Below are 25,870 nucleotides of genomic sequence, written 5' to 3'. Positions count from 1 at the left end.
GGACATGGATTCCAAAATTTCTTTACAAATTTGAAATTTTACTAAAATTTGAATTGAATATGAAGTTGTGTTTGGTTATAATTTTTGCAACATATCTGGATATCTGTTTTTAATATATTTTGCAACTAAAAACTAGCAATCTTCTCATTTTCAAGTGAGATTGGAAAAATTGTAAGATTTGGATAACCAAACACTATTTTTAAAAAAAAATTGAAAAAAGGAGAATTTTCTTATGTCCAAACGGGCTCTTAACAACAACAACAACAACAAACCCAGTTTGATCCCAACATATGGAGTCTGGGGAGGGTAGTCTGTACGCAGACCTTACCCTTACCTAATGCAGCTAGAGAGTCTGTTTCCAAACGGGCTCTTAAAATAACAAAAAAGAGAAGAAAAAAAAAAGAAGAAAAATTAGGTCACGTGACAGTAGAGGCCTTGCCAGATAAGTCACGTGTCCATACCCCACGTATCAAACAGCACCAATCTTCTATTCCATGGAAACTTCCATCACGCGTGTTGTCGGCACGTGAATTATCCTCCAAATTATGCCCCGTAACCACGCAAAGCACTTTATTACTACTACTCAAAAAGCAAAAAAATTTAAAAAGGAAAAAAAAGCATCTATTCAAATTCTTTCTTCTTTTTTATTTTAATTTTCTTTTTAATCTTTCTTTCTCTGTTACCTGCTTCAACCTAACCCTACCTTTGTAGATAGAGAAGAAAAAAAATCACATTTTCATTTTTGAACTCCTTCGGATCCCTGTGCAGAACACAGTTGAAATCTTTTTGTTTTTTCCTTTTTTTTTTGGGCATTTGAAGCTTTCTTTAGGAATCCAAGGTTGACCTAGTTAATTTTTTTTTTTTCAATTTTTGAATGGAGCCTCGTGTGGGTAACAAGTATCGACTTGGTCGCAAAATTGGCAGTGGATCGTTCGGTGAGATCTATCTTGGTGAGTTTTTTTTTCCCCGGAGAAATTGTCAATTTATTTGTGTTGTTGTGGCTTTGAGATTTTTTTTTGTTGGTTGTGTAGGTACTAATATTCAGACTAATGAGGAGTTGGCAATTAAGCTGGTGAGTGGGCTTATTCATTCATTTATTTATTTATTTGTACCAGTAATTTACTATACTTGTGCTTACATTACTCTTATTGCAGTTGATTTTATTTTTGGGGGTTATTGTATTTTAAATTACTCTTTCTTTTGGAATGTGTTGTTTCTGGAAACTTAGATATCAATTGAGGCAATTGATGTTGACATAGTAGGGTAATGTAGTTAAAGTACTTCCATTTTTTATTTGGATGACGGTGGTGTGCAGTGTTGTGAAGAGCGTGAAGTTGAGGAAAAGCGAAAACCCCCATTTCACTTAAAGTGCGCTCGCTTTTTTGAAGTGAAACGGAATTTAAAAAAAAATGTTAGTAAAATAAATTCTATTAAAAGGAAGGGTAGCATACCATTCTGTTAAAAACTGGGCAGCATAAAAACAGTGAAAGAAGAACTGGGCAGCATTTCAACGAAGAGGAGAAGAATAAGAAAGAAGAACCGAAGGGGAAAAAAATAATTCGCCAGCATTTCGATGCTATTTGGACGCTGATGTTGAATATGACAATGTCCCACATCGGTTGGGAAGTAAATTTGGTGGGAATTTTTACCTATAAAAGGAGGCCTAATGTTTAGAATTTAAACACACCTCTCATTTGCCTTCTCATCTTCTTAAGGCATTTGTATCTTCTCTCTGTAGTATTATTTCACTTGTATTTTTGGAGTGGAATAAAATATTGGTTGTGTCCGAGGAAGTAGGCAAAATTGGCCGAACCTCGTAAATTCTGGTGTTCCTTTTATTGTTGTTTTATTGTCTTATTTATTATTTAGTGGCTGCCATATTTTTTGGTATAGTAGTTGTGACTCATTCACACTATATACATTTGGCTTCCGTAACAATTGGTATCAAAGTCAAGGTACTGTCTAAGTATGCTTTGTGGATTGCAGCATAGTCTGATCTTCCACATCAGAAAAGATTTATCTTGGTAACTGAGTCAAGGTTCTGTCTGAGTATGCTCTGTGGTTGCAGCTTAGTCTGATCTTCTACATCAGAAAGGAAATAATCTTGATTTGTGTCGTCAGCTATTAAATAGTATTTGTTTCAAAGATGGGAGACAATAAACAAGAAGAATCTACATCAAGTGTCAACAATATGTCATCATTGGCATCTTCGCTTATGACAAGAATTGTGTCAAATGCGAAATTTGCAGTAGAAATTTTTGACGGGCCAGGACATTTTGGGATGTGGCAAGGCGAGGTTCTAGATGTCCTTTTTCAACAAGGGTTAATCTTGCCATTGAAGAAAAGAAACTAGATGTTATTGGAGAAGAAGATTGGAAAATTATCAATTGTGTTGCTTGCGGTACCATTCGATCCTATCTTGCTAGAGAGCGGAAATATCCATACACAAAGGAAACTTCTGCAAGTAAATTATGGAAAGCACTGAAGGATAAATTTTTGAAGAAAAACAGTCAAAATAAATTGTACATGAAGAAGAGACTGTTTCACTTCACCTATGTTCCTGGTACCACGATGAATGAACATATCACCAGTTTCAATAAGTTGGTCACAGATTTGCAAAATATGGATATAACTTTTGATGATGGTGACTTGGCCTTGAGGTTGTTGGCGTCACTTCCTGATGAGTATGAGCACCTTGAAACTACTCTACTCCATGGAAATGACGAAGTTTCTCTCAGAGAAGTTTGTTCGGCTTTGTACAGCTATGAACAAAGAAAGGAAGAAAAACAGAAGAGCGGAGAAGGAGAAGCACTGGTTGTGAGGGGTCGTCCTCAAAATCAAACGAGGACAAAGAAAGGAAGATCCAAGTCAAGATCTAGACCCAACAAAGATGAATGTGCCTTTTGTTGAGAAAAGGGGCACTGGAAGAAAGACTGTCCGAAGTTGAAGAATAAGGCCAAACATAACAATGGAAAGGCCATTATGGATTCAAATGTAGCTGATTGTGATGATTCAGACTTCTCATTAGTTACAACAGAGTCATCAACATCATCAGACATATGGTTGATGGACTCGGCGTGTAGCTATCATATGTGTCCCAACAGGGACTGGTTCGTAGATTTTGAAGAAGGGGAATACGGAGTCATCCACACAGCGGATAACAGCCCTCTTACCTCATATGGCATTGGTTCAATACAATTAAGGAACCATGATGGAATGATCAGAACATTAACAAATGTTCGATATGTACCGGATTTGAAGAAGAATCTCATCTCTGTGGGAGCCCTAGAATCAAAAGGGTTCAAAATCATTGCAGAAAATGGAGTGATGAGAGTATGCTCTGGTGCACTAGTGGTAATGAAGGCTAATCGGAAGAACAATAACATGTACCGTTATCGTGGTAATACAGTTATTGGGACAACGACAGTGACGTCCAGTGACGACAAAGAGGCAGAACCAACCAGGCTATGGCACATGCGCTTGGGACATGCTGGAGGAAAATCCTTGATAACTCTATCAGATCAAGGATTATTAAAGGGAGTAAAGACTTGCAACTTGAAATTTTGCGAGCATTGTGTCAAAGGAAAACAGACAACGGTTAAATTTGGTACAACGATCCATAATACTAAAGGTATTTTGGATTATGTACACTCTGATGTTTGGGGTTCTTCCAAAACACCTTCATTGGGTGGGAAACACTATTTTGTAACCTTTGTTGATGATTTTTCCCGAAGAGTGTGGGTGTATACAATGAAGAGCAAAGATGAAGTGTTGGGAATTTTTCTCAAATGGAAGACGATGGTGGAGAATCAAATAGGCAGGAGGATCAAGTGTATTCGCACAGACAATGGAGGTGAATACAAAAATGATCATTTCAATAAGGTCTGTGAAATGATGGCATCGTCCGACACTTCACTGTCAGACATACACCACAACAGAATAGAGGGCAGAATGTATGAACCGGACCTTGCTGGAGAAGGTACGGTGTATGTTGTCCAATGCTGGGTTGGGCAAAGAATTTTAGGCTGAGGCAGTTACATATGCATGTCACCTCATTAATCGTCTACCATCTGCTGCTATTGATGGCAAGACACCATTTGAAAAATGGTATGGAAAGCCTGTTGTAGATTATGTCTCTTTGCACGTGTTTGGCTCAACTGCATATTATCATGTGACATAGTCAAAATTGGATCCAAGGGCAAAGAAGGCTATTTTTATGGGAATTACTTCTGGAGTCAAAGGATATCGCTTATGGTGTCCTATGACAAAGAAAGTAATATTCAGCAGGGATGTTACCTTTGATGAATCTGCTATGGTAAATAAGGTAACAGAAGATACCAAACAAAATGAAGGTGCTTCTAAGCAGGTGGAGTTTGAGGGAAAATTTATTTTTCCTTCACAAGAAGCAGAGGAGGAAACAAATGAAGATTATCCTCTGGAAGGAGAGCCAGTAGAGGAGATTCCAACTCAGGAACCTAACAACAACTTGAATCAATAGCAACCAGCAGGCCAAAAAGGACAATAACGAAACCTGTTCGTCTCATAGAGACGGTTTCTTGTGCAACCTCAATTGTAGCTGATGATGTTCCTACCACTTATAAAGACCCAGTCCAAAGTTCAGAAGAAGATAAGTGGAGGATTGCCATGAATGATGAAATACAGTCCCTTCATCAGAATCATACATGGAGATTGGCCAATCTCCCGAAGGGAAAGAAGGCAATTGGGTGCAAATGGGTATTTGCAAAGAAGGAAGGATTTCCTAACCAAGTAGATGTTCGCTACAAAGCAAGATTGGTGGCCAAAGGATATGCTCAAAAGGAGGGAATTGATTACAATGAAGTGTTTTCTCCAGTTGTAAAATATTCCTCCATTAGAATTATGTTGGCTTTGGTAGCACAATTGGATTTGGAACTAGTTCAGATGGATGTAAAAACTGCGTTTTTACATGGAAACTTGGAGGAGGAAATCTACATGACTCAGCCAGAAGGATTCAAAGTTGCTGGAAAAGAAAATATGGTATGCAAACTTGAAAAATCGTTGTACGGATTGAAATAATTTTCTAGACAATGGTACAAACGATTTGACAAGTTTATGTTGCGGCAAGGGTACAAGAGAAGCAAGTATGATCATTTTGTGTATTTGCGCAAGCTTGAAGATGGTTCCTTTGTATATCTTCTCCTATATGTTGATGATATGTTGATAGCTTCCAAGAATTCGGAAGAAATTGATAAGTTGAAGATTCAACTGAAGAAGGAGTTCGAGATGAAGGATCTGGGTGAGGCAACGAAAATTCTTGGCATGGAGATAATAAGAGATAGACGTTCAAAGAAACTTTGTTTATCTCAGAAAGAATATTTGAAAAGAGTACGACAACGTTTTGGCATAGATGAAAAGACTAAGTCAGTTAGTACTTCACTTGCTCCCCATTTTAAGCTAAGTACTACTTTGTCGCCAAAAGATGAAGCTGAACGAGAGTATATGTCAAAGGTACCATACGCAAATGCTATTGGTAGCTTGATGTATGCAATGGTCTGTACGAGACCTGAGATTTCACAAAGCTGTTGGAATTATTAGCAGATATATGCATAATCCAGGAAAGGAGCATTGGCAAGCTGTGAAGTGGATTCTACGGTATATTCATAATACTGTAGATGTTGGGTTAGTTTTTGAGCAGGAAGGCAATCAGTCTGTAGTTGGATATTGTGACTCAGATTTTGCGGGTGATCTGGACAAACGAATATCAACTACATGGCTATTACAGAGGCTGTGAAGGAGGCAATTTGGCTTCAGGGGTTGCTAAAGGAGCTTGGTGTTGGACAAAAAAGTATCACAATCTTTTGTGATAGTCAAAGTGCTATTCAATTAGCGAAGAACCAAGTTTATCATGCAAGGACGAAGCACATTGATGTTCGGTATCATTTCGTACGAGAAATCATAGAAGAAGGTGGAGTCACAGTGAAGAAAATTCATACTACGGAGAATCCTGCTGATATGCTGACAAAAGTGGTGACTGCGGTCAAGTTTCAACATTGTTTGGATTTGATCAACATTGCTAAACACTGAAGATTGAAGATGAAGACTAAACCAAAATTTGTTATTGAGAGAGAATTGAAGATGTGGAATTTTGCCAAGGTGGAGATTTGTTGAATATGACAATATCCCACATCGGTTGGGAAGTAAATCTGGTGGGAATTTTTCCCTATAAAAGGAGTCCTAATGTTTAGGATTTTGACAAACCTTTCATTTGTTTTCTTATCTTCTTAAGTCATTTGTATCTTCTCTATTTAGTATTATTTCACTTGTATTTTTGGAGTGGAATAAAATATTGGTTGTGTCCGAGGAAGTAGGCAAAATTGGTCGAACCTCGTAAATTCTGGTGTTCCTTTTATTGTTGCTTTATTGTCTTATTTATTATTTAGTGGCTGCCATATTTTTTGGTATAGTAGTTGTGACTCATTCACACTATATACATTTGGCTTCCGCAACAATTGAAACAGTGAAAGAAAAAGAAAAGGAAGAAGAAGAAGAAGAAGGAGGAGGAGGAGGAGGAAGAAATCACATACCTGTTGCTACTGGTCATATGTTGAAGTTGAAAAGTGTACAAGACTTGGAACCCTAGTCGCCTCTTTCTCTCTGTTGCTGCTAGTCGTATGTTTAATAAAAGAACACCTTTCTTTTTTAATTAAATAGGTTGGCAGGTGTTTAAAACAGAGAAGTGCTCGCTTCGGTCGTCTCGCTTCCCTTTGTCGCTTCTCGCTTTTTAGTGTGAAGCGCACGCTTTTGCCTACTTGAGTCGCTTCATATAGCAGAAGCGGTCATAGGGTCGCCTCGCTTCGCTTCTTACTTTAAGCGAGGAAGCGGCCGCTTTTCACAACGCTGGTGGTGTGTGTGCTAGTTTAAGCCATCTCGATTATTTCGTTGGATACCTGCTATTTCCTACCTAACATAGGTACCGGCTCGTTGTGCCCGCTATGGCTTACGCAGATGGAAGAGATCACCTAGTTCTTTTTTGCATCTATGTGTTAGGATTTGAACTTGAGTTCTCATCCAACTTCGTTGACCACTAAGCCGCACCCTCTTGAATGTTGAAGTACTCCCATATTCATCTGTTGTGGGTGGAAATTGAGGTTGTTTGTATTTCTTTTGTCAAGTTGTGCACGGAGTTTACTTGCTTGGTTGAGGTGCGTTCTTCAAGGCCTTTGCAGGCTGTGTTCATCTGAGGGCAACTAGGTCAAAGTTTTGTGTATTGCTTCTTCTTTGCTGAAACAGGGAGAGCCTAAAGAACACTATCAATTGCTTAGAGGAGGGAGTATTCTTTGCTTAAGTTTTAAGTGGGCATTCAGGAAGCTTTTAATTTTAAAGTATCCTAGGACATGGATGTATGGAGAAAAAGCAAAGACGTCTTTGATGCATTTTATGATTGGCTTATCAGTGCATGCTGATCCATGTAATGGTTTAATGTATCCATATATTTCCACGGAAACCTATGAAAAGATTCCGAACCAAACAGAAAAATAATAAATAGTGTTACAAATTTACTGTATTTTTGTAGAAAAATGAAATCAAGTTTTGAATTTGGTGTTTGAAGGAAAGTTATATCAAACTCATCTCATTTCTATAGTAAGAATTACAAACCAAATTGTCAAAGTCAGCACTTTAGTAAGACTACTATGTAACGGTGCACTGGTCTTAGCTCTGAAACATATTCCATCCCACCAACCTCTAAGATTTTGACATATCGCTTGCTTGTTGAACTAGCATTAGGCAATGAATCTCATGTGTAGCATATTCCTTTATAACAAACATCTGCAAGATCCTTATATAAAACAATTAAGTACCGAGCAAGGTGCTCTCCTTGCTCATGGCTTTCTAAGATGTCTTATCGCACTATAAATGGCTATTCATCTATATTTTTTATTATGCTTCAAGATATTAAATATTTTTGCAGGAAAATGTCAAGACAAAGCATCCTCAGTTGCTATATGAGTCAAAGTTGTATAGAATTCTTCAAGGAGGAAGTAATGGCTTTTCCTGTTTCTTTTTTTACTTTTTCATTTTTAAAACATATCTGCTCTCTTGTCTAGTTTGTAGCATTGTAATTCTAGTACTTCTGTTGTAGCTGGTATTCCAAATGTGAGGTGGTTTGGCGTGGAGGGAGATTACAATGTTCTGGTCATGGATTTGCTAGGACCCAGTCTTGAAGATTTATTTAATTTTTGCAGCAGGAAGCTTTCCCTGAAGACAGTTTTAATGCTTGCAGATCAAATGGTTAATCTTTCGTTTAAATCTTTAAATTTAGCATTTGTAAACCTTCTTAAAATATGTTGGTTATATGGCTATTCTGGTACTGCAGATAAATCGTGTTGAATTTGTTCATTCCAAATCATTTTTGCATCGAGATATCAAGCCAGACAATTTTCTTATGGGCTTGGGAAGACGTGCAAATCAGGTCCCACATTCTTTTTACTATATCTTTTCTTTTATTTCCACTATTTTGTAGGATATTTTTCCATTACCATTTTGTTTTGACTTAAAATGCAGGTTTACATAATTGACTTCGGTCTAGCCAAAAAGTATCGAGACACTTCAACTCACCAGCACATTCCTTACAGGTTAGTTGATTATGAGTTGCTTGTTTGGTGGGATACCAAGTGTTTACAGCACCTTTATTTCTCCTCATCTTTTTTGCTCTACTGGATAGTGTAGTGAATATCCTCTTGCTCCTTTTGTTCTTTTCCCTTAATTTAAAAGCTTTGACTTGGCTTTAGCATTGGAAGCAAACTGATTTGGACTCGACTTAAATCCCCCCACCAGTGAGGACATCATAATGCAAAATACTTTTTTTTTAATGAAGTAAGAATTTTCATTAAAAGGCATCAAGAAGATGCAAGGATTACAACTGCAAAAAGATAGGAACAGCTCCAGGCCATCTGCTAATTATCAGGGTGCTGACAACGTCCGTAATAGCGCAAAATACTTTACCTCGATAAAAAGGGATGACATCATGACTCAATATGAATGTTTATTCAAATTTCTTTTTGAAGTGCGAATTGCTTATTTCATAAGAAAAAGAAATGTTTAATATTTTTCAAATAACCACAGCAGATATAATCCTATTGGCTTCAGTTGAGCGTTATGTAAAGTTACAGCTAGGGTTGTTTTGAGATTTTAATAGGACAATGCAAGATTCTGCTTTGTCTATAATGGGCTATAATACAATATGAAATGTATGATGTGCTCTGCTTGATGAGCACATGTATTCCTACTGAAAGCTTTAATATTATGCTTGGATGGAAGAAATTGGAAGAAAAAGGAAATGAGAGGAGACTAGTGATTGTGCTAAAATCTTGAAAAATACCAGTCCCTCTCGTTCCCTTCGGTTTCCTAAAGAAAACCATGCGATGTGAATATCTGGATATTCCAGCTTAGAATTGTAAGTGCAACAGAGGGCAGCTCATTATTATTCAGAATGTCCTAGAATCTTATGGTGTGAATATTCCAGCTTAGAATTGAAGTACAACAGATCCTTATAATAAAAAAAAAATGAAGTACAACAGAGGGCTGCGCACTATTCATTCGAAGTGTCCTAGGTCTTTTTTTTAATGTTCAAGCACATGCATTATGCATCTAGTATTTGTGAATCCTATTCATGCCTGTTAGCTTATATGCTATTGTCTGGCATTTTGCACTGCAGAGAGAACAAAAACTTGACCGGCACTGCAAGATATGCTAGCATGAACACTCACCTTGGTATAGGTAAGTGTTCTGGTTCTTTAGGCCTGCTTCTTCACTCTTCTGACGGTTGAACTCTGCTGTCTTTTGACTCAATGTCTTAATGTATTATGTTGGTAATTGTAGAACAAAGCAGGAGGGATGATTTGGAGTCTCTTGGATATGTTCTTATGTACTTCCTCCGAGGAAGGTGATTTTTGCTGCAATCTATCCTCTTGTTTTTGTTCTGCTTGTGTTTGACATCTATTTATTGCAGTCTTCCTTGGCAAGGGCTGAAAGCAGGAACTAAGAAGCAGAAGTATGAGAAAATTAGTGAAAAGAAGGTTTCAACATCCATTGAGGTAATTTATTTACACATTTGGTGATTGGATCTTTCTAATTTCTTTATGGAGCCTAAACAGCTGATCTCTGTTTCTGCAGGCTCTCTGTCGTGGTTATCCTACTGAATTTGCATCATATTTCCATTATTGTCGTTCTCTTCGCTTCGAGGATAAGCCAGATTATGCTTATCTGAAGAGAATATTCCGTGATCTCTTCATCCGTGAAGGTCTTACTAAGCTTTTGGAAGCTGTTTTTGGCTTTATTTGGTAATATACAACTAGCTTTCTGTTACAATTCTGTTTCCTGTTGCAGGCTTTCAGTTTGACTATGTGTTTGATTGGACTATTTTGAAGTATCAGCAATCGCAAATTGCAGCTCCTCCTTCCCGACCTCTTGTGAGTGGTATAACATCTCGTTTTTCGTTCTTCATGTGTGATGAGCTTGAATCTGACAACCATTGCTTTTTATTTTTATTTTTCTAGGGTCCTAGTGCCGGACCCAGCTCAGGCATGCCTCCAGTTATTCCAAATGTAGAAAGGCAATCAGGTTATTTCCCAGAATCCCGCCTCTATGCGTGCTTTTGTTTTTAGACTTGAGCACATTGTCTCTATTTCAGCTTGTGTCTGGCTTTTGCTAACTACACTCAACTACTGGTCAAGTCTCTGTCTCTATTTTTTTCAGAATCTCATTTTTCATCTGCTCTCCTACATTTTTTGCAGGGGAAGGGGAAGGAAGACAATCAGCAGAGCCTTCTCGGAGGAGAAGTTCTGGGCCACTTATAAATGCTGGAAGTTTATCCAGGCAGAAGAGTCCTATTGAAAATGATTCCACGAGCAAGGATGCTATGGTGAGTTTGAGTTATTTGATAAGTAAAACCTTCGTAAAGAGAAAGTAAATTTCAAATGCTAGAGGCCCTGAAAGGCCATTAGCGGGAGATTTGTGATGCTCTGACAATCAAGACTTGTGAAGCTGTTACAGTGAAATGTGTCTTGGTCCAAGTCTTCCATTACTGCTGATAAATTTTCCCAAAGATGCTATAACCTTGGGTAAAGATGGTAGTTCGATATTAACTTAGCTTGCACGAAAACAAAATAGTAAATGGTGTTTTTATGGTTTCAAAGTTGTCAAAATTGAAGTTTACTCTTGTGCTATACCACAAGTCTTCAACCCCCACCCCCCCACCCCCACCCCCACCCACACACAAGTTTTCTAAATGCTACCAATATTTGCAGCTATCAAGCTCCACTTTTATGGGAAGATCTAGTGGATCTCTGAGGCGAGGTCTAGTCTCCGGGAGCCGTGAGACTTTCACAATGGGGAATGACTCTGACCCTACACATTCTCGCACACCTGAGGCAAGTCCAGGGACCATGCACAAATTATCAGGTGGACATAGAAGCTCTCCACTTGGCGGATCGTCCGATCCTAGATATGCTTCATCTGGCCGGAATACTTCTGGAATAAAGAACTATGAAACCACAATCAAAGGAATTGAGGCTCTACATTTTGATGACGAAGAGAGGGCTCATTGATTTTGCAAACCCTTTCACTTTCTTGTAAATTTTTTTACTTGTGTGGTGGACATCAGATAGATTGCGGCCCCCAAAGTTGATTTTTCTTCGAATTTGTGGGTTGGAAATTAGGGAACTAGCTGCTGTTGTTCAAGCTGGCAAAAGATCGATCGCAAATAAATAGATCCAGATGGTGGTTATGCACAGGACACCATGTGCTGTTAATACGAACTCCGATATGGTGCATGGCTCTTTATAAATCAATGCCATGCATGCAGAATCGTCTATAAACTTTTAATTCTATCCAACTGTTGGGGATTAGTAGAACTGTACATTGGCCATTGTAATACTAAAATTCCCGATGCTTTATACTTTTCAGGTTGGGTGTCGTTGAGTTTATACAGTCTCCTATATTAGGATTCTGGTAATTCATTATGTTTACCAGGCTGTGTGCAACAATCACGATATGTTCATTTCTCTTCGATATATCTATCGTGTATCTGCCAAATGTACTCCCCAACGTTTCCTCTGCCCCTTAGAAAGACAACTAGAGCTAGGGCCATTTGCAGTTGAATGTTGAGGCATTGTGGAAGCGAAGCATAGTGGTGATGTTTCGTATTTTGCCACCTGAAGTTTACTCATCTCTTGGTAGCTATTTCTAAGCCTGATTTTTTGCCACTTGCTTTGCACTACTGTAGTGAAGATACAATCTAGTTAAGTAGAGAAAACATTGCTCCTGTAATCGAGATTAAAGCTTTTATTGGTAGTGGGATGGGAAGAAATAGCGATGCATTCTTATAGTGCATCTATGAACTTTAACTTATTCTTTATTTTTCTCATATCATTACTGGATGAAATCATCACGTACAACATGACTTACACTGTGCCTATTAACTCAGAATGTATATAAGATATGGAAAAGTGTTTCAACTGTGTATATCCTCCTTCCCTATATTCCTTTATAAATATTGGTCTATCTAATATACTAGGTGTGCAGAAGTTGACTGTAACATAGCATTTTCTCCCAAAAATTTTTGTTTCACATTGTGGAGTTGGCATAAGTTGATAGTAACAAATTTTGAGTTGCGAGCCTATAGGGAGCCCAACTGGCGCACGGCTCGAAATTTGACAGATAATTGGTCTGTTGTAAAATTTGAACTGCTTGATTTGGATGAAGTTTGATTTGACGATGAAAATCTATTTGGACATAACTTTTCAAAACATATTTAACTTCTTTTTTGTTTTTGTTGAAAAAACATGAAATGTGACTTATACCCATAAGTTTTAAAAATTATCAAAAATACCCAACAATACCAAACAAACAAACTTGCTAATCCTGTATATGAAGAACTTTCATCAATGTTATTTATTATCATTATCACAAACCATAATCCCGAACATATATAAATTTGACACAAAATCACGTTTTTATAATGAACTACATATTACACTATCCTAAAACCATAACCGGATATTTTAATATCAACTCCTAATAACACAATTACTAACCGCTATAATTCGTCAAAAATACATGTGTAACACATCAGTTCAAAAGAAAATGATAGTAATTAGTTGGTGGATTAGTTGGATCATAATAGATGGTGATCTTTTTTATAAAACACAAAATTTTGGGGTAATTTTTAAAATTGTTAAAAAAATCAAAAGTCGTATTTTGGGCCAAAAATAGGTCTAGAGCTAGTTTTGGAATTTGAAAATTTGGTTTTCAAAATCTGCCAAAACATGGATAAAATCTATAAACAAAACATGTTCTGCCAATTTTTTTTTGGAAAAACTTGGCAAAATCTATGGCCAAACGGGGGCTAAATATCTTCTTTTTTTCCCACGGAAAAACTGACAGGCAGATCTCTTTTTGTGTAAAATAACAAAAATGCAAATCTGAAAGGCAGTTCCTCACCATAAACCTAGTGGAAGGACTCCACAAAGAGCTGTACTTGAAACAAAGGAATTCCTGCAATAGTTAGATGTTACACCAGCAGAGAAGCCACTTTTAAAAACTCTATTACTGTTGTGAACCATAACATTTTCGATACTAAAGCACACAGCTCTGTCTATTAAGAAATTGCTTTTAATATCACGGAGCAGTCAGAAAAATGCGGCTTAACTAAATCTTGAACATACATATCATCAGAGACTCTGGAATGTCAAATTTACTCTTCAGCACAAAGAAATAAGAAATGCTGGATACAACATCAATAGATCATGCATTAGGTTCTTCTATCTTGCCTCTACCTAAAAAACATCACAAGGCTGTTCCAAGCCAGAACATGACACTGCATTTTGCATTAAAAAGAAAGAATATAGCAAGCATAAATCAATTAATATTCTCAGGAGCGAAAAAGGAAGGGTTGAACGTTGAAGTATATATTAATTTAAACTAGAAAACAATAGTTGATTATACTATTTTGATATACTGTGTGGGGAAATATTATGTAATCTGGAAAGCAATACTCGGCCAAAAGAGGATTTGACTACACAATGCAGTAAGCATTTGAAGAAGATTCAAGTTTCATCAAGGAAACTTAACTCTTTTTGCACACAGTAAAGTTTCCCTATTTAGAGTGATATTGCCCTATTCATATCTCACATGTCACAACTCCGGCGTCCGAACTACAAATCTTTCCAATTGGTCGAGAATTAATAATTTGGCTCAGTGATGGATAAAGCTTTTTCTTCACAGCAAATGTCTAAAACTACAAGTCACTAGACTGCTTCAAGCTCGCGAATACAAAGGCAGCACCTTTCAGCTTACTCTAGAAGTTGGTAGAATCGATAGATCAAATTATGACATTCCAAGTATGAATTCATTGATTTGTACCCAAGGGTGTAACCTAGCAGTCGATGAAGTTAAAATGAAGATGATAGGAGACTACGTGAAATCTCAGTTCTGGCAGGAAAGTTTATGTGATTTTTTCCCATCAAGCTTAGTGTGGAAAAGTTATCCATCACCTACACTTATGGAAGGATGCAAGTTACCTAGTGGAATAGTCAAGGTGCATACAAGCTAGCCCGAACATCCCGTTATTCGAAACTTGTAATAAGAGCCAATTCATTTATCTACTAAGCCTTGGCGAAAAATCAAGCAAACTCCATCACATTTTCCACACAATCCTCCTCTTCCCACTCCCCAAAACATTAAAACAACTAATAAAAATCAAGAAGTTGATTAGGACATTCTATGCTAAGCAAAAGTGACACCTTTAAAAACTCACTTGCTGATGAATTACATTAATAATGGCGTCGAAAATTAATAATGGCTCAATGATGGATAAAACTTTTTCTACTCAGCAAATGTCTAAAACTACAAGTCACTAGAATGCTTCAAGCTTTCAAATACAAGGTCACCTTTCAGCTTACTCTAGAAGATGGTAGAATTGATAGATCTAATTATGACATTCTAAGTATGAAGTCATTGATCTGCACCCAAGGATGTACCTAGTCGATGAAGTTAAAATGAAGATTATAGGAGACTACGCCAAATCTCAGTTGTGACAAAAAAGCTTATGTGCTTTCTTCCCATCAAGCTTAGCATCACAAAGTTATCGGGTACTTATACTTATGAAAGGATGCAAGTACCTAGTGGCATAGTCACAAGTGCATACAAGCTATCCCGAACATCCCATTAATAATTTTTTTTAATAAGAGCCAATTTATTTATCAACTAAGCGTTGGCGCAATTCAAGCAAACTCCATTGCCTTTTTCACATAATCCTTCTCTCCCCACTCCACCCCAAAACATTAAAACAAATGAGTAATAGAAATCAGGAAGTTGATTAGGCATTCTATGCTAAGCAAAGGCGACACCTTTAAAGACTCACTTGCTGATGTACTACATTACAGTGCCCTGTATCTCATGCACTAGGTTATGCAACTCATTCACTGTAGAACCCCCAAAAAAAAGATACTTACATAGTACTTTTCTAGAAGGGGAGCCTTGGCGTAACTGGTAAAGTTGATGTCACGTGACCAGGAGGTCACGGGTTCGAGCCGTGGAAAGCCTCTAGCAGAAATGCAGGGTAAGGTTGCATACAATAGACCCTTGTGGTCCGGCCTTTCCCAGACCCCGGCATAGTGCACGAGCTGCCCTTTTATAGTACTTTTCTAATTTCACCAACCAAAACAGATTGATCAACAACAACAACAACTCAGTATAATCCCACAAGTGGGGTCTGGGGAGGGTAATATGTACGCAGACCTTACCTCTACCCCAAGGGGCAGAGAGGTTGTTTCCAGGAGACTCTTGGCTCAAGAAAGCAACAAGAAACGCTATATTAGTACTATCAATAGACTCATAATAAAATAACATAAAATACATAACATAACATAAAATACCATAAAATAACAAAATAACAGCAATATAAGAAATATAGAAAATACGAAAAAGATGTAAAGTATATTAATAACCAACAGATAAAGCCCATCATCAGTAGCTGATCACTAGCATCCTAAGACTAACTCCTAACTGGCTAGTCTCACTCTAGTGCGCTGTAGAAATATTCACAACTTACCCCTAACCTACAACCTTAATGCTCGACCTCCACAATTCCTTGTTAAGTGCCATGTCGTCAGTAACCCTAAGTCGCGTCATGTTCTGCCTGATCACCTCTCCCCAATACTTCTTAGGTCTCCCTCTACCTCTCCTCGTGCCCACCACAGCCAGTCGCTCACACCTCCTCACTGGTGCATCAATGTTCCTCCTCTGAATGTGCCTGAATCATCTGAGTCTTGCTTCCCGCATCTTGTCCTCCATGGGGGCCACACCCACCTTCTCTCGAATATCTTCATTCCTAATCTTATCCATCATTGTATGCCCGCACATCCACCTCAACATCCTCATCTCTGCAACTTTCATCTTCTGGATGTGTGAGTTCTTAACCGGCCAACACTCGGTCCCATACAACATGGCAGGCCTAACCACTGCTCTATAAAATTTACCTTTCAGTAACGGTGGCACTTTCTTGTCATACAGGACTCCCGTCGCTAACCTCCACTTCATCCACCCCACCCCTATACGGTGTGTGACATCCTCGTCGATCTCTCCGGTCCCCTGAATAACTGACCCAAGGTACTTGAAACTACCCCTCTTAGGGATGACTTGAGAATCAAGCCTCACTTCCACTCCCGCTTCCGTCGGCTCGGCCCCAAATTTGCACTCGAGGTATTCCGTCTTCGTCCTGCTCAACCTGAAACCTTTTGACTCAAGGGCATGTCTCCAAACCTCTAGCCTCTCGCTGACGTTGCGTCGTGTCTCGTCAATTAGGACTATGTCATTAGCAAATAGCATGCACCATGGCACCTCCCCTTGAATATGATGCGTTATGGCATCCATCACTAGGGCAAATAGGAAAGGGTTGAACGCAGACCCTTGGTGCAACCCTGTAACAACCGGAAAATGCTCGGAGTCGCCTCCTGTTGTCCTAACCCGAGTCTTAGCCCCATCATACATGTCCTTAATCACCCTAATGTAGGCAACCGGGACCCCTTTAGCCTCTAAGCAGCTCCATAAGACCTTCCTAGGAATCCTGTCGTACGCTTTCTCTAGATCGATAAACACCATGTGGAGATCCTTCTTCTTATCCCTGTATTGTCCCACCATCCTCCTAATAAGGTGGATAGCTTCTGTGGTAGATCGCCCCGGCATGAACCCGAACTGGTTGTCTGAAATAAACACCATCCTTCGCACTCTCATTTCTACCACTCTTTCCCGGGCTTTCATGGTATGACTTACTAATTTGATACCCCTATAGTTGTTAGGGCTCTGGATATCGCCTTTGTTCTTATACAACGGAACCATTGTACTCCACCTCCACTCTTCAGGCATCTTATTAGTCTTGAATGTAACATTAGTCATTCCAAGCCTGCTCTACCCACACACCTCCAAAGTTCAACCGGAATTTCATCTGGTAGCTCTACCCCTCCTCATCTTACGCATTGCCTCCATGACCCCATCGACCTCAATGTCCCTACAATCACTTAATTCATAGGGGCTGTCGGTATTCCTCAATTCACCTAGTACAATATCATGATCCCCTTCCTCATTAGAAGTTCATGAAAGTAGGTCTGCCATCTCTTCTTAATCTGGTCATCCCCCATCAAAACTTTGCCGTCATCATCTTTTATGCACCTCACTTGGTCCAGATCCTGAGCCGTCCTCTCTCTCACCTTAGCGAGTCGGAATAACTTCTTCTCCCCGCCTTCGTTCCCTAATTCCTCATACAAACGAGCAAAAGCTGTCGTCTTAGCCTCCGTCACTGCCATCTTCGCCTCCTTCCGAGCTACCTTATATCTCTCAATGTTCGCTCTCTTCTCCTCCTTGCCAGTGCTCCCTACTAACCGCAGGTAAGCCGTCTTCTTCGCTTCCACTTTACCTTGGACAACTGCATTCCGCCACCAGTTTCCTTTGTGGCCACCGGTGCAGCCCGAAGATATCCCTAACACATCTCTCGCCGCCTTCCTTATATAGTCCGCCGTCGTCGACCACATAGTGTTTGCGTCCCCACTACTTCTCCAAGCTCCCATTGCCGACAACCTTCCTTCCAACTCCTGAGCTTTATCCTTAGTCAAGGCGCCCCACCTAATCCTCGGGCGGCCTCGTACTGACCTCTGCTTCCTCCTTATCATAATACTAATGTCCATCACCAAAAGCCTATATTGCGTTGCAAGGGTCTCACCTGGGATAACTTTGCAATCCTCGCACAACCTTCTGTCGCATCTCCTGAGGAGGAGATAGTCAATCTAAGTCTTCGCCACCGAACTTTGGTAAGTAACCAAATGCTCCTCCCGCTTCGGAAAACTTGAGTTCGCAATCACTAGATCGAATGCCTTGGCAAAATCCAGCAGCGAAGCGCCCCCTCCGTTCCGCTCCCCGAAACCAAAGCCGCCATGCACCTCAGTATAACCACCTGCAGACGACCCAATATGACCATTGAAATCCCTCCTATGAATAACCTCTCGGAAGGCGTAATACTACGAACGATGTCATCCAACCCCTCCCAAAAGCGCCTCTTAATCTCCTCATCCAAGCCTACTTGCGGGCGCGCACGCGCTAACGACATTTAAAGTACACTCACCACCACCAATTTAATAGTCATTAGTCTATCATTCACACGCCTGACCTCTACCACCGACTCTCTAAGATGGCTATCTACCAGGATACCCACTCCATTCTTACCCTTCACGACTCCAGAGTACCACAACTTATACTCATCCGCGTTTTTCGCCCTCGATCCGACCCACCTGGTCTCCTGGACACACGCTATATTAATCTTCCTCTTCTGAAGGATCTTCGCCAACTCTATAGACTTACTCGTTAGCGAACCTATGTTCCATGACCCGATTCTCAACCTATAGGCTCCCTTGCCCCCTCTACCTCCCGACCCACACCCTGACCCCGGCCCCACCCTTTGCCCCACACTCTGCCCCACCCGAGGACATGCCTTTAATCTATCATCCCAGACTGCAACCACTACACCTACGACAAATCTAAAGAAGACTCGCTAGTGCAAAACGGACAACGAATCAAACTAGAAGGAAACAAGTGACTACCAGTACACTAGTTGAATGATTTAACTATTGTTAACTAAAGTAACATCAATTTAGCTAACACCAAAAAGGAAACAGTAGAACGGAAGGTACCAATTCCCAAGAACCAAACCTATGTTGATTTGCAGTACTCGATGTAGTTGTACGCTCACGCACCGCTTCCCACCGCCCTTTGCTGACGCTCGTCCAGGTTGCTCTCCTTTGCTAGTGCTCGTGCGCCCAACTTGTCTCCAACAACTTCGAGAATTTCCCTGAAAACACAGAAAATACCACGACCCAAAAACCAAAAAGGGCTGTCACCGCTACCACTGGTGTAGCCCCGAAAGTAACTAATAGAGAATGGGTTAGTGTTCTTCGGACCAATAATGGTCAGATTTGGCTTTATCATGGAGACCAAGCATGAGAAGGAAACGATGGACCTAGATCAGCGAGCTCCATAGGTCACTTGAAAACGAGATCTAATTGAGCAAAGATTTTCAGCAAATTTAAACCCAGAAGATGAAAAACCAAGGGCGTAGCTCAATTGAGTGGGGTCTGGAAAATAGATCAACAGTAGCAAGAGCCAAGAATAATAGTTTTATGTGGAAAATGCCAAAATAGATTAGCTAAGTGGAAGTACAACAAGTTACTGAGACTTAAGCTTAAATATTTTGAAACCCAACAAAAGCATAGGATAAACGACAAAGAATTTACGAAACTGTTGTGGCCAGAAGCACGGAGATTTTGCTTATTATTCTCCGGCGAGGTTTTCGGCAATATCCGGCAACGACGACTAAACTCTTGAAAACTGACAAATCAAAGAATGAGTAATTACAGATTTCTTAAAATCAATTAGAGTAAGTGTTAGGTTAATTCACGAAGCAGAATGAAGGAGAAAATAAGAAATGGAAGAAAAGGAAAAAGACTAAAAAATAAATAGGAAAGATTAGGAGGAGAAGCAAACCGAAAGATTAGGAGGAGAAGCAAACCGATTTCAGACGGAAGCTCGTCGGCGGCGAGTTTTGAGAAGTCGACCAAAACAGATTGATCAAAAATATAAATGCATCAAGCTAAAGCAATTCGCAAATTTAGCTAATCTTAGAGCAACAATAATTTTCTTACCCACTAAACGCAACAGAGGTAGATAGATGATTACTCATCAAAGGCAATAATATATTAATCCAGTAGTAAAATATATCATAAATGAGTTTTAACCAGAAAAAACACACTGTATAACATACTTGAAAGTGAATCATAAAAATTTGAATTTAATCACCTCCAGCCATAGACAACTTTGGTACACCTCTCTTTAATCCAACGAAAACTCTTCTTTATTGATCCCTTCACTTTTCCCTCAACTGTGTATACCTTATAACTAGCCACCCTCTTTTTCCTTTGCAACTCTGCGTCACTAAAACTCCAGCTCTTAGAAACTGACCCATTATTATTACTTGACTTTCCTTTCTTGAACTTTACATCTTTAGCCGCCGACAACTCCATCTGGGTATTGTTATTCGGTGCCGATGAAGATGCATAGGAAGCACTATAACATCGTAGATCTCCTCGAAACCCAGTTGGGTTTGAATTGGGTTCGTAACCGTTACCGTTACTGTAACCTACATCAGTAGTAGTATAGCTTTCAGCTTGTGTTCTGGAATTGTTATATGACTTAGATCTGAAGTCCTCCATTTTTCGATGTTTCTGATTCTTGAATTTGGGGGTAGTGAGTGGTTAATGTAATTCAGCACTGTGGATTTTGCCTTTGTCTTGTGTCGGTGAAAGTGGTGGTGGTATTTACAGGGTGGAATTGCATGTGATTCTGATCGATACGAATAAGGTGGCCTAACAATGGTCAGCAATGAACGCGTAGCACGACTTCTGTTTCGAGTAAATCAACACTTCTTGTATTTTTTGTCCCATTATACTCTATCTTCCTAAATATTTTTTATTTATAGTTCAATTTAACTTTTCATGATTTACTAGTGTTACAATACGCGCGTTGCACGTGTACTCCATCTTAATGAGTATAAAAAAATTAAAAATTACATAAAAATATATTATAAAATAAAATATTAAAGAACTCCGAATTTTTAAAAATAATGATTGTTGATCGTTGATTGTATTTAGCTAACTTAATATAATCAAGAAAAAAACTGTCATAGAACTTCTCAATCTTCACAATACAAAATGAAAAGGACAAGAATATGAGAACATAAATTTTTCTACCATCAATGATGCCTTTAACCAAACACCCTAAAGTTGAAGACTGGCTATTCCTAAATATATTTGTTACATGAAGGTGTAAGACGTAATAAAAAGTAGATCACATTTTCTCTACACAAAAATGTGGAGAAAGAACAAAGACAGAAGAGGACACATTTGGCTTATTTTATTCTCCATTAAAATAAACACAGAGATCCATCTTTTAAAGGTAAAAAAGCAAAAGATATTTCGCTAAGGGCCACCTATTCAATGAATGTAAAATTTAAAAAATTTATAAATATTACTCACTCCTCAATGTAGATGATATAGTTTGACTTGACACAAAGTTTAAAGAAGAAAAAAAAAAGACTTTTGAAACATATGGTTCTAAAAGTTTAAGGGGGAAAAACTTTGTGGAGCCATGATATTTATGTGGCTATAAAAGTTTCTCAATAAGAGTAAAGTAGGTAAAATAAAAAGTTCAAAATTGAATTGTTTCTAAATATAGAAATGTGTCATTCTTTTTGGAATAGACTAATAAGAAAAACGTGTCATTTGAATTGAAACGAAGGGAGTATTAAATAATTTATTTGAGTTATATGATAAAAATTTAATAATTTTTTAAAATTGTCAAATATTAATTATAAATAGACAGCAAAGTAGAGAATGATGTTGCTAAGCATGAAAACAATCTAGATAATTTTGAAAGCTCAGAACGTAGTACAAAATGAAGTTGAGTATTCTAAACAGGTCAACTATATAAAAAAAATAGCGACAAACCAAATTTGTAGCTAAATAATACAAATAAGCCGCTAATTACATATTATCAAAAAAATTCTATTTGTTTTGAGATGAGTTTATTTTTAACACAATGAATTAACAACGAGATTCTTTCTACAATAAATAGAACTTCGATTGTATAGGGTTAAGTTCTTGGAAACGTAAAGTGAAAATTCACAATTAACTTCAAAATTTTAAATATTAATCTATCTAAGATTTGTGAAAACTTTAGTATTTAAATATAACGTCACCTTTTGTGATGCTTGAAAGAGTACAGTTTATATAGGGAAAGAAAAAGAAGTAGTCCTAAATATTAGGTCTTCTACATTCTAAGAAAAAAATTTAGGTATCGTGAAAATAAATAAATAAGACTTAAAATAATTCTAAGTAATAGCTAAAACGCAATTTAGCAATCCAATAACTTTGCTACAACCGTCCAAATTAATAAGTGAAATTTCCAAATAATCCCAAGTAATAATTAGCCCGATGTCTTTTTAGAGTCTTAAATTGTATTCAAATAAGGAAAGAATATAAACAAAATCTTAAGTCCTAAATACAGGAAATAATTAATGCCCAAAATTTTAGGAAAATAACTTAAATTACAATTCTGTCCAATGTAAAATTTATTTTTAAAGGGTAAAAAAGACGAACGACATTTCGTTAAGAGCCTTCGTGTTTTTAATATAGTATAGATAATCACATTAATTATATACACTTATATTACATCACAAATTATAAAAAAAAAATCCCTTTTAAACACCATGCAGAATTATGCATCACCACATAAATTAAAAGGAAAGGGGGCAAGTGCACAAATGGCCGCTTTCAGATATGTTATTCAGAGATTAGTCAATACTTATTTTGACCTGAAATTTTAAAATAAAATTCTTGACTTCAGAACAATTTAATTAAACTGAAAAATTGAAATTCAGAACGCACTCACTAATTCTTAAACAACAGTCCTTTAAAATGACCATTAATTTCAAAACATTGCATTAGCATCTCTTTAAAGATGAATGTACCAAGTTAAGCTTATCTCAAGACTCATAGTCGTAATTTTCGTCCGGAAGAAAAATTCAACCATAATTTTCTAGAGCTACAAGTCTAGAAAAGGATAGAATTGATGATCAGCATTAGGTTTCGGGGGAACAAATTAAATCATGTGTTCTAGTTTTCCAAAACATTGTTAGATGACAAGAACGTTTTAATTTTTCTTATAACACTAGTTATATTTTGGAAACTCGAAGTTAAAGATCATATTGGAAATAATCTTTCCACCTCCATAAGAGTAAAGTTTGCATACATACAGTCGCAATCTATAAGGAATTTGGAGATGATAGAAATGAAAGTTGTAGGCCTTTGTGTTTAGCTTTCAGAAAAGTAAATCATTTAACATTTGTATTTCTGTACAAAAAGTTATGGCTGGTACACTACAGGCTATCTAGGAAGATGAAGAAGACATTTGTGTTGCACATGGTTGAATTTGGAGGCTTATAGCTCGAAATTTATAAAAAGTTGTAGATCTTGATGTCTAATTTTTAAAAAGTTAAACCATTTGTCATTTGGAGTTTTGTACAAAACGTTATAACCATTATACTAGAGGTTGTCTGTGACTTTCGAGAATTTTGTTCATCGCGAACGCGATGGAAGACCTGCGAACACGAAGAAGGTTGCCTGGCAGTGTATAAGTTTGCAAAAATGGGTTTGGCTCATTTCATCTCATTTCCTCCATGGGAGACGACCTAAGAGCGATTTTGGAGCTCCATCTTAATCATTTATGTCAAGGTATGTGATTCCCACCTATTGCAAGTTAATTACTTGGATTATATCTAGATTTTAACATGGAAAATTAGTGAAATTTTGGGGTTTTGAAGAAAAACCTAGAAAATTATATTTTTGAATTTTGACCATGAAATTGGACATGGAACTTGGAATAAATTATATATTTGTGTTTGTGGTGTTGTGAGTAAAGTTTATCTTCAAAAAAATTCGAAATCCGGGCACGTGAACCCGAGGATGATTTAATCGACTTTTCAAGCGGAGTTGAAAATTATTGTAAATAGGATTATAATGAGCATTTGAGTATATAATAATGGGTTTGCATAATTATTGACTAGTTTTGGAGCGTTGGGCATCGGTTTGAATCGTCGAAAGGGCTTGAGAGCCGGTTATGGAACTTCGGAGCGAGGTAAGTCTCCTTTCTAAACTTGTAAGAGGGAATTATCCCCATAGGTGAAATAATTAAATATGTGCTTCTATTTGTGGGGGTTACGTACGCACGAGGTGACGAGGATCCGTACGTAGCTATTATTATGCTTAAGTCTGGGTAGTCTAGGACCTGAAAGCATGCTATACTTGAAATATTTGTAACCTTATTGACAATTTAAATTGCTTAAATCATATTGAATTGGTAAATGAATTTCTAAAGAAATTTAACATCATTTTCTTGACCATTAAAGAGAAGTTGTCATTTTTTTGGATAATTGTTTCTCTGATGAATTCTTGATTGACTGTTTAATGTGTTAGTTTATATTTGACCGCGTCGCATGCATGATTGGCAAGTGGGGTAATAGATGTATCTATGGTTCGCGTCATTCGACCCTCTTGTAGTGCACTATTTAAATATTAGGTTGGATCTGGCCGTACGACCTCGACATGATTTGCACATGCTTGTATTGCTTGTCTTGAAATTATAAATAATGATATTGTCTCCCTGGTCTAAGATCAATTGATAATTGAGGAAATATGAACTTAGAAATCTCTTATTATCAAAAGGATTGTTTACTTGCTACATGATTCCCATGAATTTACTGTTGTTTTTAATAAATCCACGACTGATTATATTATTGGACCACTAGTAAGTATCGAAATCGACCTCTCGTTACTACTTCTTTGAGGTTAGACTTGATACTTACTGAGTACACGTTGTTTTCGTACTCATACTACATTTGTTGTGCATTTTTGTTGCACATGCACATGTATGTCTAGTGGCCTCGTTGAGCGCAATGACATGGTCTATACGAAGATTTAAGTGAGCCGAATTTCTCGAGACGACCCGCAGCCAGCAGAGTCTCCTTCAGAGTATTGTACTTTCTTTTCTGTCCAATTTGTATTCCGGACAATTATTGTATTACATTTTATTTCCGAGAAATTGCTCATGCACGTGTGACACCGGGTTCTGGGATGATTATGAGATTATTTAGTATTTAAATTTGCTAAAGACACCATTATTTTCTCAATTAAGTTCATTATTTATTGTTTAATGCAAGGAAAAGAAATGATTTCAAAAATACTAAAATGAGGAATTTATTTAACTTCTTGGTGTTGGCTTGCCTGCCAAGTGGTGTCCGGCGCTATCACGACCCTTAATAGATTTTGGCTCATGACAAATATTGGGTCTTCTTATTTACATAGTTTTCTTTAAGTCTAAAAGTAAGTTGGTTAGAAAATGGGTTTTTAGAAAGAAAAAAAACTAACGAAAGAAATTCACTAGAAATGAGCGTACTTTTCCCGGTCATTCTTGTGAATAGGCATAATTTGTAATTAAATTTTCTTTAAGATTGTAGGAAGTTTCTTTTATATTATGAAAAGTTTTTCTTGCACAAGAAACTTAAGAAAATATAGCTGCCAAAGTTCATTCGTCCTTGTTGTAATCACTAACAATTTTAACTTATATTTTTATACTATTACTGTTGTTGAAGTTAAAATTCATAAACTTTATTTTCAGTTATGCTCTATTACATTACATAAAAACATGACATAGACATTACTAAATTTAGTTCTAT

At 37.7% G+C, this 25,870-nt stretch overlaps 1 protein-coding gene across 1 annotated transcript; it reads left to right on the top strand.

Moving 5' to 3' along the window:
- The first annotated feature begins 585 nt into the window (after positions 1–585).
- LOC107803489 (casein kinase 1-like protein 1) lies at positions 586–11,992 on the top strand. The gene is made up of 14 exons (XM_075223534.1): positions 586–950; positions 1,032–1,072; positions 7,949–8,018; positions 8,120–8,268; positions 8,354–8,449; positions 8,542–8,612; positions 9,695–9,756; positions 9,859–9,922; positions 9,989–10,073; positions 10,153–10,279; positions 10,366–10,448; positions 10,536–10,599; positions 10,773–10,900; positions 11,286–11,992. Exons 1-14 carry the CDS (start codon positions 875–877, stop codon positions 11,583–11,585), a joined length of 1,416 nt encoding a protein of 471 aa, XP_075079635.1. The 5' UTR covers positions 586–874; the 3' UTR covers positions 11,586–11,992.
- Positions 11,993–25,870: the final 13,878 nt, after the last annotated feature.

Source organism: Nicotiana tabacum, chromosome 10 (assembly GCF_000715075.1).
Source record: "Nicotiana tabacum cultivar K326 chromosome 10, ASM71507v2, whole genome shotgun sequence".
Classification (NCBI taxonomy): Eukaryota; Viridiplantae; Streptophyta; class Magnoliopsida; order Solanales; family Solanaceae; genus Nicotiana; species Nicotiana tabacum.
The sequence above is the reverse complement of the archived record's forward strand: the minus strand, read 5'-3'. Positions and strand labels throughout refer to the sequence as shown.

Bases quoted from the DNA above. Each gene is read 5' to 3' on its own strand.
- LOC107803489 (XM_075223534.1), top strand. From the start codon at position 875: ATGGAGCCTCGTGTGGGTAACAAGTATCGACTTGGTCGCAAAATTGGC. The intron at 8,450-8,541 runs GTCCCACATTCT...CTTAAAATGCAG, and splicing joins TGGGAAGACGTGCAAATCAG to GTTTACATAATTGACTTCGG. The intron at 9,757-9,858 runs GTAAGTGTTCTG...TGGTAATTGTAG, and splicing joins GAACACTCACCTTGGTATAG to AACAAAGCAGGAGGGATGAT.